Raw genomic sequence first — 16,147 nt, forward strand, 5'->3', positions numbered from 1 at the left:
TGGGCGATCAATTCATGGATGTTTTCCCCCTCCCCGGCACCTGGAATAGAATGGAGCTCAGTGCGGGGGGGGGGAGGAAGGACAGCACACTTGAAAACATTCATTGCAAAAATCGTTCGCTTCGGTAAACATTGATCACTATGCAATTTCGACGTGGGTGTATTGGCGTCCCGGGACCAGCAGTGTGTGACCCAGCGTGTCACACCCTGTGTTGGTCTCTCTCTCTCTCTGTCTCTCTGTCTCTCTCTCTCTCTCTCTCTCTCTCTCTCTGTGTCTGTGTCTGTGTCTCACCGGCCTGGCCGGTGAGACGGAAGTCATTTACAGTAATTTTCCTTTTAGTCACCAACGTGGGCAAAGTCACAAAGTCTAATTTCCCATCAGCGAGGGGCCCATGGCAGCACTCAGCGTGCGGGGGGGGGGGGGGGGGGGGTTAGGGGGGGGTGTTGGCGTTGATGGTCTGGTGAATTATAGTGCACTGCTGTAGTCCAATGAAGCATAGCCCATGGGCTGACATAAATATCTTTGCAATTTAAATGTCATCATGCCCCCACCCAAACACACACAGTCACACACGTACGTTTTGTTTTAACGTCTGAATAAATGTTGGCAGATTTACGCCGACCACATTGATCACAGTTTACAACGCACAGAAAAGAGATGTGCATTGATTCCAAGAGTCCATTCAGCACATTAAAGAGCCTTTGCATGAGGCGGTGTGTACGCTTCATGACTGAATGAAGAGTCACAGGGTGATGCAGGAAGTCTTCAGAGACCGTTTAACCACAGCCCTCACCTTGGCTCGGATCCGTGAGGTCAAACCTTGTAGTTATCTGGGGATACGTTGTCACCTCGAATCCGTGTGCTGCTCCTGTGAATAGATCAAATAAATAAAAGCACCGTCTAACACCAAAGCAGTCTAGACGCGGGGTCTATTTGGATGCATTATGCAGTTGTGTCTGGCTGGACTCCTGCCAAGACCCACAAATCTGTGCGAGCCTGATGTTAGTGACATGGCGGAAAAATAAATAAAAAGGGGGAGCAGCATTTCATTTTTCATAAACAAAGAATCTAATTTCACATTTTGGGTACTGAATGGGTGTGAGCAGAATATTCCAATGGCTTCCTCACAGGTTTGAACAAGGAGAGATTTGTCCCTTGTCTAAACAGTGTGCATGCAAATAATTTATTATTACTCTCTCTTCAGTATACATAATTGGCCAGAAAAGTATTTTATTAATGACTAAATGTGATTTTATGCTCTGATGAAGTACACATACAACCCCGCTGGAAATATGAATTCAATTAAAAATTAATTGTGATTATTAACTGCGGCTGACAAATTGGGGACCAAACAAAAAGTTTCCGTACGTCGTGTTGATAAATTTTGAATTTGATAGAATAATCCTTATATTATAGCTAAAATAATCGGTGCGCTAGTTAATAAGAATCCAGTGTACGAGTGTACATCATCAACACAAGTTTGAGCACAGGTTTTACACTTGTATTTCACACACACACGCTGTTTAACTCTGTTTATTATATATTATTATATTATATCTGCAACTGGGAAGGCTTGATCTGATGGCCTAGGGCTTTTGATGGGGTTGTTTTAGCATAGGGGTCCACTTAAAAAAATACCATATATTTAAATAACACATATCCTTAGAAATAAGTACCAGAGTGTTTCAAGCGCTAACCTCGGCTTTAAATGAAAATGTAATCAGCGTCCTTGGGTGGGCCCTGACCCGTCTCCCCCCCCCCCCCCCCCCCCCCCCCCCCCCCCCCCCAGGATGGCCATCCAGGTGGACCGCATCGACTTTGAGAGCCTGCCCCAGCGGGAGCCCGACCCCCAGCGCTACGCAAGCGCCAAGCAGCTGGAGGAGGAGCGGCTGCGCGCCCAGGGCTGCCAGATCAACAGCAAGCTGGGCCTCTGCTGGACCATCATATCCTTTCACCGGCCACGCCCGGGGCCCGCTGGACGGCACCGCCGCGGCCCAGGGTGCTGCACGTGTGAGGTCTGGGAGGGAGGGAGCAGCGTCACCTGCAGGGATTTAGAAGAGGAAAAGCCCCCCCTCCCTCTCTGCTCCTGCCCCCCCTCCCTCTCTGCTCCTGCCCCCCCTCCCTCTCTGCTCCTGCCCCCCCTCCCTCTCTGCTCCCGCCCCCCTCCCTCTCTGCTCCCGCCCCCCCTCCCTCTCTGCTCCTGCCCCCCCTCCCTCTCTGCTCCCGCCCCCCCTCCCTCTCTGCTCCCGCCCCCCTCCCTCTCTGCTCCCGCCCCCCTCCCTCTCTGCTCCCGCCCCCCTCCCTCTCTGCTCCTGCCCCCCCTCCCTCTCTGCTCCCGACCCCCTCCCTCTCTGCTCTTGCCCTCCTTGCATTTCTTTGTCGTTGACGCCACCTTTGATCACGGGCAGATGGATTCAGCGAACCAATCAGGGAAGAGAAGTCCTGATTGGTCCGGTACGAGCCGGAAGCGGGGCTCAAGTTGAAGCCGGCTCATACAGGGGCAGGTGCGACTAGAAACTGATTTCACTCGTGCATTTCACTTCCTAAAAGCTGACAGGTGGCTATGGTATTTCAGGAACAAGCAACAAATTAAACTCAAATTATAGCTCTTGAATTTTACCGACAGCACCTTTTTTTGGCGTCCATTGTGTTTGCATAACCCTCAATCTCATCTTGTCTCAAAGTCTAACCCGGATCCTATCCCAGGACCCCACACTTGTCCTACCCCCTAACCCTACGGCTGCTCTAAAGCCCTTCATGGTAACACTCACTGAATCGGATAAGGAATTCAGAATAGGGATTCCGGCTTCCAGTTTGTGGGTGTTAAATGAGTGCCAAAATAGACGGATATGATGATAAAATATTAAGCACAACAAAGTTTAAGTAAGAATTAAGGTGTTCGAAAATAGTGGAAGAACAATGATTGATCAGATTAAGTGAGCTGTGTGTCATTTCAAAGCCCCTACAGTTCAGGCAGCAGCCCCTTGAACGGCCCATTGCTTCTAACCTGGTCTGCGTTTATACAAAGTCCACGCGGTGCGTCATGTCTGGAGTTGATGGAGAAGAAAGCGAGGATACACTCATAGATGGGGGCATCTGTACGGGCTACATCTGGAGGCCTCTCAGCAGACTGGATCCGGCTGGGGCCTCACTCAGGGGACAGATGGGGGCGCGCATGGAGTAGCACTCCACATATCCTGTGTGTGTGTGTGTGTGTGTGTGTGTGTGTGTGTGTGTGTGTGTGTGTGTGTGTGTGTGTGTGTGTGTGTGTGTGTGTGTGTGTGTGTGTGTGTGTGGGTGGTGAAGCACTGTACCCTGACTCTTTGGTGTGTGTGTGTGTGTAACAAAGCACTATACCCTGACTCTGTGGTGTGTGTGTGTGTGTGTGTGTGTGTGTGTGTGTGTGTGTGTGTGTGTGTGTGTGTGTGTGTGTGTGTGTGTGTGTGTGTGTGTGTGTGTGTGTGTGTGGTCAAGCACCATACCCGGACTCTGGTGTATTGGTGATTATTAAGGTAGATGTCCGTCGGGAGAGCTGTGAGTGCATATTAACCGTAACTCGGGCTCTCAGTCATATCCCTTATTTTTTTTACATGCTTATTTTGACCTCCCACCATCATTTGATGTCATCTGCCTCTGGATCCTGCTCCTCTCTCTCACCCCCCCCCCTCCTTTCTCCCCCCATGTTTTCCCCACGGAGGTTGTGGTGAGTGACGCGCGCGTCAAAGGTCTGACATTATCATGTTAACGAGGGTTGACAAGTAGATGCATACAGTCATGTGTCATCAGTGTAAAGGAAACCTACCCTCCGATATTATCGGTTATATTATTGGAGGTCAATAATCTACGTCCTTCATGACTCTGTCGTGCCGTATGATTTCCTCTTGATTACCATGGTAACGGTTATGCCGGTAACCGCATCCTGAAATTAATGAGAGGAAGAGTTGACTCTTTTTTTTCCCTTCGACAAAATAATTGAATGTGTTTTATAATATATGAAGTTCATGATTACAAACTGCATAATTGGCTTCATGCGGTCCATGTCGGAAATGGAATCTGTAAACACGAATGAGATTCATCCTCATTCTGTTCCTGGATAGCAACCAACAGCGTGGTCCAGAGCGGCAGATTAAACGTTTTCTAGGTGAGAAAGCATTTCCCTTTTTGGGGGTAAGGGGAGCTGCTGATGCCCGCTGAACATTGGGAAGAAGCATAGTCGTGCGACCACATTTTGTGAGATGGACCTTCTAACCTCCTTGCACATAGGTGATTAGATATTCCCGATATTATATCTTAATGAAGTGGTTTACACCTTCAGATCATATTCAACTAGCCTTGTATATGAAATGTAGTTTCTTGTCTGAGTTTCTTGACGAAAAAAACAACAAAGAAATAGATGAAAAATCGGACTCCCAGTTGATGGTGACCATTGCCAGTACACCATGTTTATTTACCTGGCCAGTGATTAGGGGTTGTTGATGAAGCCATTGAAGAAACCATTATAGTCCCCATTCTTAGCCAATGACATGAGCACTCTATTCCTTTTCATCCCAGCTCCTCATACGAGCAGAGAGCGGCTGACTCTGTCCATGCTATTGTGCCGCAGAGTTCAACCGAAGGCTGCCAATAGCATCCGTTTATCCTTTATTTGATCACCGCTCTTGAGTTCTTTGTCCGATTACACAGCATGGAGGTCCAACTGAAATCCGGACCCTTCCTTACATCCAGTGTCCACTTTTTCTCGATATAATTGAATTCATTAGGCAATTAGTAAAAAATGTACAATGTATTTCAGTTTAAATAAATAATATAAATGAACAGGGCCCGGTGGGGACGGGATATAAATGAGGAAAACCAAAGGCACCGTAAGAGCACGTCACTCCTAGAAATAACACGCCACTAACTTGGCTGTAAGCTGAGCAAAACCTAAATAACTACCAGCCTCCCATATTATTCATCCTGTGGTGACGAAACGACAGCTATAAATACAGAGAGGGAGAGCGAGAGAGGGAGAGAGCCCCTGCAGTCACAGAGACTCAGCCAATAGAAGCATGTGATGGATCCGCATCCCTCTGGGGGAGAAGTGAACCAAGTTCCCTGTGCGGTGTGTAGATACGGTGATGAGATGGAGAAGAAGGTAGGGGGTGGTTGTAGTGTGACACTGGATGGGCCCCTGAACCCCTAGTTACAAGATGCTACTTTGGCAAGGACGTGGACAAGCCAGGGCAGCCCTTCCATAGGATTGCAAATCACACCGATTGGAATGCCATGAACTCATTTGAAACGATTTGACTAAATCATTCAAGGGAAAAAAAACACATTTCATAAGTATTTCATTCTCATCATATTTAAAAACATAAATCAAACACTTTTTGGTTCCCACAAATAACAAAAAAATAGCACTAGAGTTCAGAAGAGAAATACTAACATAAAATGATGACCCTTGTGGGTTATTACATAATACGTTGCTTTTCAATCTCATTTGTCTGACCCACCCACCGGTGGTTTGAATGACGCTGACCTTTTCCTGGTGATCAAGTGGCTCCAAATGCCACTCAAGTCACATGCTCCCCATCTCCACGTTGTTGCCACCCATAGCTTCAGATCGTTGAGATTAGTCTCTACTCCTCATACATATATTCCCATGCAGCATACATATTAAGGTGGTTTACGGTGAGGTACAGAACACCCCCACGTCACCAGAGACCCGGACGTGTGCCTTTTGCAAAGCGCTGATTAAAGCAGTGGGAGTACGAATCACTCCTCCCTTTACAACTCTCTCGTGCCCTGGGATCTGTCAAAGCAGACGTGGCGGCAAAGATCCATATTTTCTGCAAATTACTTCTGCTGTCACCCTCAACCTCGCTCTCGCTCTCTCTTCCCCTGCCTCTCTCTCTCTCGCTCTCTCTCTGTCTCTTCTGTCTCACTCTATCTCATTGTGATTCTGCCGTCTCTCTCTCGTTGCTCCCTCCTGCTCTCCCTTTCCTCCCTCTCTGCATGCATAATCCACTTCAAAGGTTAATGGACACCAATATGGAGTTCGAGACACTGCTCATTATGGCAAATGTCAGCTGTGTAAATGATCACTGATTCCGTTATCGTGACACACCATCAGACTAATGGCTGTGTAGCAGCAATATTTGTTTTATTACTGCGTAGGATTTAAATGTTTATAATTCACCACTTTTAATCGCGGCCATCATGTCTTGCAATAGCAAGGCCACGATGCCGACAAGACCTCTCTTGTCGGCATGTCCTCACAGACACACATTTCCTTCCCCCACTGAGAGCTAAACAGGACAACTAGCAAAATGTATCTGACATGGGCACTGGGAGCATCAGGCTAAGTAGCAGGGCTTTTTGGAGCTGGGTTTAGATTGCTATAATGTTTGTAATTGATTGCTGCTTCGTGTTATCCAAATCATCATCAAACACATCATCACTTCAATCCTCATTAAATTTTGTTTGAAATGATTCATACCTTTTTTCATACCTGCTCACGGTTAGCTGCCTTGATTTTCCACAAGTTAGACCTCAGTTACACACACACACACGCACACGCACACACACGCACACGCACACACGCACACACAAACATGCATTTTCTTCACTGTGCCGTAAAAGTATGGATGTCGCGTGTCAATGTGGGTTTCTATGCGGGGGAGAGCGGTTTTGTTATAATCAATGAATTCATATTCAGGTCCTACCAAAGCCTCCGTTCTGTAAGGGAATGAGCTTTACTTATATTTTGTAGGTTAAGTTGTTATAATGTAGACTTTTTATTAATATTATTCTTCACTGACCCCAATTGGTGCTAGGCAATTGACTTAAATTAGACGGTTCCCTTCCAAGCATATTTCCTATTTTTGTCACTTCCAAACAAACACGTTGTGTATGATCCCCAACCAAACCCTTGGATCGTCTATCACATCGTGATGCCGCTATACATCCATTCACATGTACATAGTAATGGTGCTCCGACACGCCAATAATGGCCCCATTAAGTCTTGGCCCCGAGAAGAGAATTTCCTGCCGTCAAACACATTACTGTGTGTGTGTGGGTCGGATTCTGTGTGTGTGTCTCTGTGTGTGCGTTAGGAGGATGGTTTGCGTTCCTTCCCGCAAGGTTCGCAAGGCCTATTGCATAACCTTAATGATAATTGCCCAGGGTAATGGTTCAGAAAAATGTTTCTCTGATGAGGCTTTGAATAGTAAAGACTATTGTATTGGCTAGGGTTGTAATTATATTACATGCACAGGGATGTTCTGCAGACCGTATTTATCTTTTGCCGGCGGAAGCTCAGTTGACCAAACTGAAACTTATTCAATAGGGTCTGATTTGAGACGATGGATATTGGATTTGGCAACGTCAGCCGCCAGAAGAGTCGTGGTCTCTTTTATTAAATATCACCATTTTATTTTAGCTTGCAAAAAACACAATTGTGCGTCAGCACCCCGTGTTGATGCAATGCGACACAGGCATTGTGTGAGGTTATTACTGTGAGAATTCTCCAACACGCTAGTTATATTGGGTGAGGGATGTCTGGCGAGGTTGATAAGGTAGACTTTTAAGAAGGCCAATGGAACGTGGGGATTTTTAACCCTGTGGTGGGGCGGTGGTAACCATGGCAGCCGCTCCCCCAGCCCTACAGACACAATCCCTGGCTCTCTCTTTCTCTCTCTCTCATAAAGGGCCCCTTCTTTATTCATGTGACCTGTGGCTCCCCAGTCAACGTCCCTGCTTGCGGAGGCACCGGGCAGTTTGTCGGGAGGGTGCTGGACTCTTATTCCCTTCTCTCTCCTTCTCTATCATTGCCTTGTTCATCTCGAGTGATCTCCCAGTGAACTCGAGTCCATGTCTTGTCGCCATGGCGTCCGTGCTGCTGTGTTCCTTGACCAGGTGCTCACCCGTCTCTGCGGCGCCAAGGGGAGGCCAGCGTGGAAGGAGTGCTGAACCAGCTGGTCCTGGAGCACCTGCAGCTGGCTCCTCTGCAGTGGGGTGAGTCCCGGCCCACGAGGCCCCTTCAATACCATACGTGTGTGTGTGTGTGTGTGTGTTTGTGTGTGTGACTAGTGGATCGTATGGATCCGGCTCCTGAAGTGGCTAACTCACACTTTGCGATCGCCTCAACCAAAAGTTCCCACTCTCTGACTGGTGGTAGTCACGGTTGTGTGTTTTTTAAGGTATTTACGACAACACCTCGGGTTGTGTGTGTGCATAAACCTCCCACCAATGGGGTCTCAAGCCATGTTTGCCTATGCATTTGTAGTGGCGCTGTGGGCTACTCTGGGGCTGCCGTGCCAGTGGCCTGGGAACACTGTGAATCATTTGGAGTGGGGAGCCCCTCCACGAATGCACCATCTGCGCCCATCCTCTGAAGTCATCTTTGGAGGCACCACCCCCCTTCCCCCCCCCGCCCCTCTTTCTCTTACATACACATGCACACACATGCACGCACGTACACACGCACGCACGGACGCACCCATGCACGCACCCTGTGGCGACGGCTTCACTTGAGCCGGCATTTTGATGAGTCGATAGGCCTATTACATTCTTCTGTGAGGGGCAGGCGGTCCGCACCATGGGGGGGGGGATGGGGGGGGGGGGGGGGGGGGGTGGGTCAGGCGTGAGCACCCAGCGAAGCGACGGAGGGAGGAGGATCAAGAAGTAAACACTCGAGCGCGCTCACTGAACTCCCCCCCCGTCTGGGCATCTCACACTGACCCCCCGCCGTGCAGAAAGGAACCCCGACCAAAGCACCCTTCTGGAGAGGTGATGACGGTGATGGAGAGCGATGGACGGATCTAAGGGATACAGAACCGCCTTCAGGAGCCTTGTTCCACAAACGGAACAATTTTAACTTTCATGGTTGAATCTTGCTTGGCTTGGTTTGCATTGAAATCCATCATCAGACGTCTGCCAGACAGACACACAGCGTGGTAGAGGAGCGCCTGTCTGTGCCTCGTCTCCCCCTGTCTCCCCCTGTCTCCCCCACGTCTCCCCCGTGATGGATGTCTTGCCGACTTATCCATCTCCCCAATCAAAGAGATTGTGAAGAGTTGTTGCTCTACATGCCTATCTGACTCTTGAAGCCGTTATTTCTCATAATCCTCTCAGTAAGCCTCTATTAAGGCGGCCAGGACTATCGCATAGCTCAATAACAGGTGGTTGCGCTGGGATTTCCCCTGCGGCTAAAATCATTAGCCCAACCGGATGCTTTGAATGCCTTTGCCACTCTGCAGTTCTCGGGCGTGTAGATTACGCCTGGATGGTCCTAAATCCCCTCCCATTCGTCCTGCATCGCATTGTTGCGCCGCAAGTCCTTAGAATGGAATCTTTAAATTCGGGTTTCCATATCTTTTAAATTAAGAGATTGCCAGCGGTGAATGCAGAGGGAATTCTCTCGATGCCACACGTTTGGAAATGTCCTCACGTTCCTGCTGGAACTGGGGCCCCTCCTGGAGATTGCCCGTTTGCGTGCCATTATGCAGTTACTTCAGGCTCGAGCTTGACCACTTATTCAGTAGAGTGGCAACACTGAATTAAGCCTCTTACTTCTAGTATCTGATGTGGAAAACTGCGAGGTCGACTTCTAGTGGTGCAGTTATCCATTAGCACTAAACCATAGCATTAGCTTTAACTGTTGCGGCAAACGATGATGGCCCACTGATTGCGCCTTGCTGAACAGATAACGACCTTAACTGGCCTCTCCGTCATTCCACTGTCGATAGTTACCCAGCTTCTTTGCCTCTTCTTCGCTCGTTCTCTGAGATTACGCAAACAATGGATGCGGTGCAAAAGGTGAAACCTTTGTGTAAGCAGAATTTACTTTTTAGTCTAGATGCAATCTTCATTCCAAAACGGTCTAGGTATTTCTCTCTTGTAAACAACAATGTGCCAAAGGTTACAACAACATAAGCATGTCTGAGAGCACAATGCGGTAGGAATATCGGGCCTGTTTTATATGCGTGTAAAGTAGACAGACTCACTATTCAGCTGGACCGCAGCCATCGGCGTCATGTCTTTTTAGTGTTCCGTGAATTCTTTCATTAAACTTGGGAACAGTGCCCTGGTACTGAATGGAGGCTGATCCTACAGCTCGGTCCGAGATACAGAGAGAGCTGGGCTCGTCTTCTCCACGGTGAACACCAGCGGCCCCTCACTGCGTCACTCATAAACATGACAACATCATTATTTCCTTGCAGTGATTGTATTTATTGTAAAAGCAAACATTTGGTGACGCTCCTGTGGACCCAACCTCACGGTGAGTTGGCGTGACGTTGGCGGCGAAGCCACACAGCATTTAACAACCAACAACCCTAACGACCAATGGGTCAGTGGGCAGGCCGTGAACAGGCCGTGGGCAGTGGGCCAGGGACTGCAGTGGGCTGTGTGGCTCAATCACGCCAAAACCAGTCATGGACCATACAGTAATAAATATTGAATATTATTCAAGTGCAACTTTTTTGTGTAACTTTTAGTAAAGGCCTAACCAGAGGAGACAGGGGTTGCAAATTGGCATTTATTTTTTATTTAATATGAAACAATGTACAATGAATTTGCCCCTGCCCAATAAACTTCTGAACAAACAAGTATGATTGTGATGATCGTAAAAGTGAGGACGCTCTTGGAAGAGGAGCCCTATTGGAGGGTGTTTTTGATGCTGACGCACGCTTGTGTTGTCTCTCATCTCTCATTTCCTGTCAGTGACACCTGTCCTCTCCCATAAAGACTTGAGGGCCATGTTTCAAGAAATGGTAACGGCCGTCTCACGGAACGTATCAACCTGATTGTTAATGTGCGTTAGGGAAACCAAACAATAGTGTGCGTTTGAATGATGTGCTGCCGTAAATTTGGGTTTGTCTCCCTTGAGTCATTACTAAGGAAGCAGCAGGTGCTACAATATCTCTCCTTTTTCAGGGGGTTTTGTAGGATGTCACTGTGAGTTAACAGATAAAGAGCCCCAAACTTGATGCGTCTTTTGTGCTATGCTGCCATAGCAACCTATGAATATTTAATGTTGCGGAGGTTTCAATAAAACAGAACATAAAAAAGGCTGGAGAACACTTCTTTGTTTTGAATATGGTAAACATGCATGCATTGCTGTCCGTATCAGTGAGATGGTTCCACTCCTCAAGCACGCCCAGAGCAACACCAGCCATGCGCTTATAGCGTCAGCGCAGATAAGATGCTGTTCAAGCACTGATTGGATCTCAATGATGCATTCTTTATCTTGACGAGTGGAAATATGGAGTTTAAATCCAATTGTAGGAAACAGCCTTCCTTGATGACCAGAAAAAAGATGATAAACAGTTTATAGCGGATGCAAGCATGCAAGGGATAAAGAAGTAGCATTTGCATTGTTCAACAGGTAGCAGAGGTTAACCTAAACAAATACAGGGACTTGTGTGTTATTTATTTTCTTTTAAACAACTATCTGGCGATATTTGTGGTCCGATCTGTAAATGCATTTGTAAAAAAAAAAAGAGAGGGCTGTTGTATCCCCCGTGGCGGCCAGGCAGGGAGCTGGAAGGTAAAGAGAGGCCGGGCGTGGACTTTGTCCCCTTGATCCTCCACCCCTCCACCCCTCCACCCCTCCACCCATTACCATCCGTGACATCAGCCGGCTACCGAGAACCCATCCCAACAGCATACAAATTCACCCATGAATGGAAAGACAAACGTTTAGCCTGGGAGAAAGATGGAAAGAAGAAAGGGACAGGGGGGCTGGGGGGGGGGGGGGGCTGCCTCGCAGGCAGCTGTAAAAAGGCCAGAGATAATTTGATAAGACTGTTGTTTTTTTCTATTTGAGTGTCTCCCTCTCAAACCCTCCCACGTGTTTGCCCAACGAAGGCAGATGGCCGCTTGCTGAGGCCACAGGCGGCGGCTCCCCGGCATGCAGAGATACTGCGCTGGTGGAGCCTGGTGCCTTCAAGCCCTTCGTCAGGTGCCCAGGACACCACAGCCCCCTCCGTGTGGCGGTGATGGTGATGATGACTGAAATCACTGACCTGAGAGAGAGTGATGATCAGACAAAGCTAGAGAAGGAAGGGTGGGGGGGGGGGGGGAGGCACAGAGCTGCCCGTGCCTTGAAGGACTACGCGTGTGAATGGAAAACCGCAGGTCATTGAAATGGAAGAGCGTTACTCCTGAGTGCTGCTGCACCTGTAGCTGGGAGGCGAAGGACATACAGTGCAGCTGTGAGCCTACATTAACCCCCCGACTCCATCACACCACGCCACCCCACCAGCCCTGCTTGGTGTTCTCTCTGCAGTCATCAGCCGGGAGGTTGATGAACGAGGCCCGGGGAGGGGGGATAGCGCGGTGAGCGTGCTCTAAAGGGTTTGGAGGTTACATCGTCTCTGGTGGCTCTTTCTCGTGTGTTTTTCTCTGTGTGCATTGGCTCACTCTGTGCAGTCTGAACGATCACCTAGCCCACATCGACAACACAATCGATTCTTCTCATTTGCATTGAAATTGCATTTACACACTAATTATTGTCATGATTGGCCGTCATGATTGGCTGAGGTCAGAGCCAGGTGATCGTGCTTGCATTCTACATTGAAAATGCGTATTTGTACTAAAAGGATGTGACTAGTACCTCCTACATCACTAAGTCAACGTGGCAATCGGGCTGGTTAATGATTAGTAAGAGCCTCAGCCATTGGATGAAATGTACCAGTGCTAACTCAGCTCTGGTAAAGTCAGGCAATTTTCGTTTACGATTAGGTGACAGGCAAGGCAAACACCTTTTTCCTCTGTTTGGAATTGTTTAAAATCCAATTCAAAAATGGATCAGCAGATTTCATTTAATGTCATAAATCCTCTATTTACCGCTGAGAGTTGATCCGTTTATGGTTTATCAGCGAGGCTAAATACATACATAACAGACTAGGACCCCAGGTCATCAGTGGAAGCCATTGTCTGTGAGGGCAGACCGATCTCTGGTCTTGGGATGCAACATGAAAGCATTAATGGCCCCGGGCCAGGCCTAAATCAGGAGAGGTGGTCGACAGCTGTCAGGGGCTACCCACACTGAGCGATGAGCGGGAAGAAGAACATTGGTTAAACACAGGCTGATTTATCAGCTTGTTTTTCCACCTCTGACACCCAGAAGCTGTCCATCAGCCCCTGCTTGAGATCCCAGAGATCTATGGGCCCAGGCGGCCGATAGAGACGGATGGAGTTAGAAGGACGGACAGGGAGGCCGTACACGCCTATTTCTGGAGACTGTATTCGTCTCGCTGGGCCCGGCGGTGGTGTGATTTACAGATCCTCTGCTGACTCAGCGGGGCAGGACAGGGGCGGGGCTTCAGGACGGAGATAGAGACGGCGATGCTAAAGAGTGTGATCACCACTCGATGATGAGGTGGCCTGACACCGTGGCACATGGCCTCACGAGGTGTCATCCACACCGGTTCAGGTTTCTCTCTGAGAAGTTTGTTTCTCTTTGTGAATAACCTTCACTTTTTGCGTGATAGGCAGTGTTTCCTCACGCATGGTGCGTTGGGTTGTGACTCATCGTGGCACGGAAGATGGAGTCACCTGCTAAGTGGAAGCAACTGAGGGATGGCTCAAACACAGCGCAGTGCGTACACTGTTCACAAAAGCTTTGGCTTTTTCCTTTTTCATCTTGTGAGGACTGAGATGAAAGGATCATTTGTTTTACTTTGGCTCGGACCACCGGTGTGATTCCACCGATGCGTTGGCTCTCATGTGGAAACGGGAGCGCATCGGTGAACCACGCACGGTGCGCCCACTCGGATCCTTTCTAGGGGCCCGGTGGAAATGGAGAGTTAGCACGTTTAACTGGCTAGAAGTGTCTGTTTACGGGACATTTATCATGGCAACCCAACAATCTCGGCCGGGAATGCGTCATTTTAGGCAAGCCTTGGACATAAATCATAACTCCTCCGCCCTGCCACGAATAATGCAGCACAAAGCATTGGCCTTCTTCTATGTGGGTGTTTTGGAAACGGAGAAGAACGACAATAATGGGGAAACCAGTTAAGTCAGTGGAATTGCTTTCTAAAAGAACTACAACTATAACTTTTAGAACATGTCTGGGTTTTTTTTTCACCTCTTTTGTTACTTTGACTTATTTTATCATCCACAAGCCGACAATGTGCCTTAAGCATATACCTGGCCCGACAAGCATAACATACACATATTTAACACAACAGCTCAAGTATGACAAACGCATGACTTTGAAGAAGAAGTGGTTAGCCTGTGTTGGTGTCATTATTACAAAGCAAGCGAGGGAGAGTTCAGGTCAGTGGTTCCCAACTTTGTTGTCGGGACCTAACTTGGCGTTTGCTGATAGGGTCATGGGGTTGCAAGAGGTTGCTGACATAGGCTGAAGATATTTGATGAGTTTTGATGAGTAGCTAAGTCCCACCCCAGTCCCACCCCAAAAACAACCTTTTTTTTTAAGGTATCAAAGATGTCCTTTAGTGTAATGTTAGGGCCATGAGTAAACTACTACAAAATGCTCTTTTAACTGGGACCTTGGTATAACTGGCAGATGATGATTGTGGAAATACAATTTGTGTGGAAGCAGCCAACATTTTCACAGCTAGAAATGGGCCAAAAACAGGTTGGGAACCACTGGCTTATGTGCTTACAAACATGTTGCTTGCTTAAAGGCTCAGTTGTTAAAGGATACATTTATTTTAGTCACAACCGACGTTTACCTTGCAGCAAGAATCCATTCCTCTTTGTGGATTTTTACTTCTTTCACTCAGTGCTTGTTTTCTTAACCAGACCCACCCTCCCCTTTCCTCCTCCTATCAAATCACCTCTTTCATTGATTTCCTTGAAGGTAACCCCAACGGCTGCCTTTTCATCCCTGAAAGACAAATTACCTGACATTTCTAAATGCAACCAAGTCCAGACTCTAGTTTTCTGGTATGAGATTGTTGAGAAAGCTCACCTACCCTATTTAAGGTTCCACTAAACGGAGGAATAATTTGACACAGCCGTTTGGCCCACCAGAATACAATGCTTGCACTCTGAGAACAGACAAATTAGTTGCAGGAGTGGATTTGAAGGCCGAGGCATTGAAGACGGCTTGCAGTTCGTTGTAGCATTGAATGTCCAGTTTGCTTAAGGCTTTCACAACTTGCACATTGTCGCTATTTTTATGCCAATACCTCAAGATGGTATTTTAACCTAAAAATAAACCCTTTCATCTCTCCAAGGCCGCAAGAGTAGCGCTGATCACCGATGAGTCACAGGTTACTCACTGACAACTTGTATGGTTTCAGTTACCTTTATTATTTACAACTTATACTCATTGACACCTGTCAAGTCTGCCACCTCTCCCCCCCTCCCCCCCGTTTTCCCCCCCAAAAAGAATCATCATCAATCCCCTATACCTCGATGCTTCAGTGGCCCCTCTTTCTCAGGTACACCACTGTGAGTATTTCCTATTTCTGCATTTTACTTTGTATCGTCGGAAGAGACTGTCGTCTGGGTTTGTCGAAGTCTGCACATAAAACAGCCTTGGCTCAGAGTGAAGAAAAGAAGCATCTTTCTGCAGCACACAGCTGCTTCTATTGATCCATCTCAATGATGCTCTGGTGCCAGAGAACCCTAATCAAATCTTCCCTGTGCATGAGTTGATCTATGTAGACCGCCTGTGGACCTTGTTTTGGTATGGCACTGAATCCGTTTTTCCTTTTCATTGAACTGCTCGTTCCAGAATGTCATTTGTGTGTCATTGCTTTCACCATTTGCGGGCTACAGCAGATTTTATCTTTTTTTTATTTGCCTGTCTTCATTGCGCTCCACAACGGGGTCCGTCATTGGTCAACTGCACAACCAGATCTTTGGGCGCCACCGGTCTTTGCCTGCATTGGTCCCAGGAGGAAATTCATCTCGTCGGGCCCATATGGCGCCCGAGACGCAGACATCAGACGGCTAAAGAAACGTTGGGGGACTGCCCCTGTTGCTGACAGGCCTGCGTGAGGCGCTGCAGATAAGGGACATTGCTTTGGATTGGATAGACATGCACTGCTGACGGGACAGGCAGCCCCCGGGCCTCAGTCACAGACCCCACGATGCTGCATCGGTATAGCTCCTCCCCAGCTACCCCCCTCTGTCCTCCTGTATGAGCACATTACGCTGAGTGACAAGTGGGATTCCGAG

General features: G+C 48.1%; 1 protein-coding gene across 3 annotated transcripts in view; it reads left to right on the plus strand.

The window, feature by feature from the left end:
* trappc9 (trafficking protein particle complex subunit 9) overlaps positions 1–16,147 on the plus strand; it is a 141,724-nt gene that overhangs the window by 93,437 nt on the left and 32,140 nt on the right. For all 3 annotated transcript variants that reach the window (XM_056582525.1, XM_056582528.1, XM_056582527.1), the window contains 2 exons: positions 1,790–1,942; positions 7,905–7,996. In XM_056582525.1, coding sequence (XP_056438500.1) covers positions 1,790–1,942; positions 7,905–7,996 — 245 coding nt within the window. The remainder of the gene's footprint in view (positions 1–1,789; positions 1,943–7,904; positions 7,997–16,147) is intronic.

Source organism: Gadus chalcogrammus, chromosome 22 (genome assembly GCF_026213295.1).
Source record: "Gadus chalcogrammus isolate NIFS_2021 chromosome 22, NIFS_Gcha_1.0, whole genome shotgun sequence".
Classification (NCBI taxonomy): Eukaryota; Metazoa; Chordata; class Actinopteri; order Gadiformes; family Gadidae; genus Gadus; species Gadus chalcogrammus.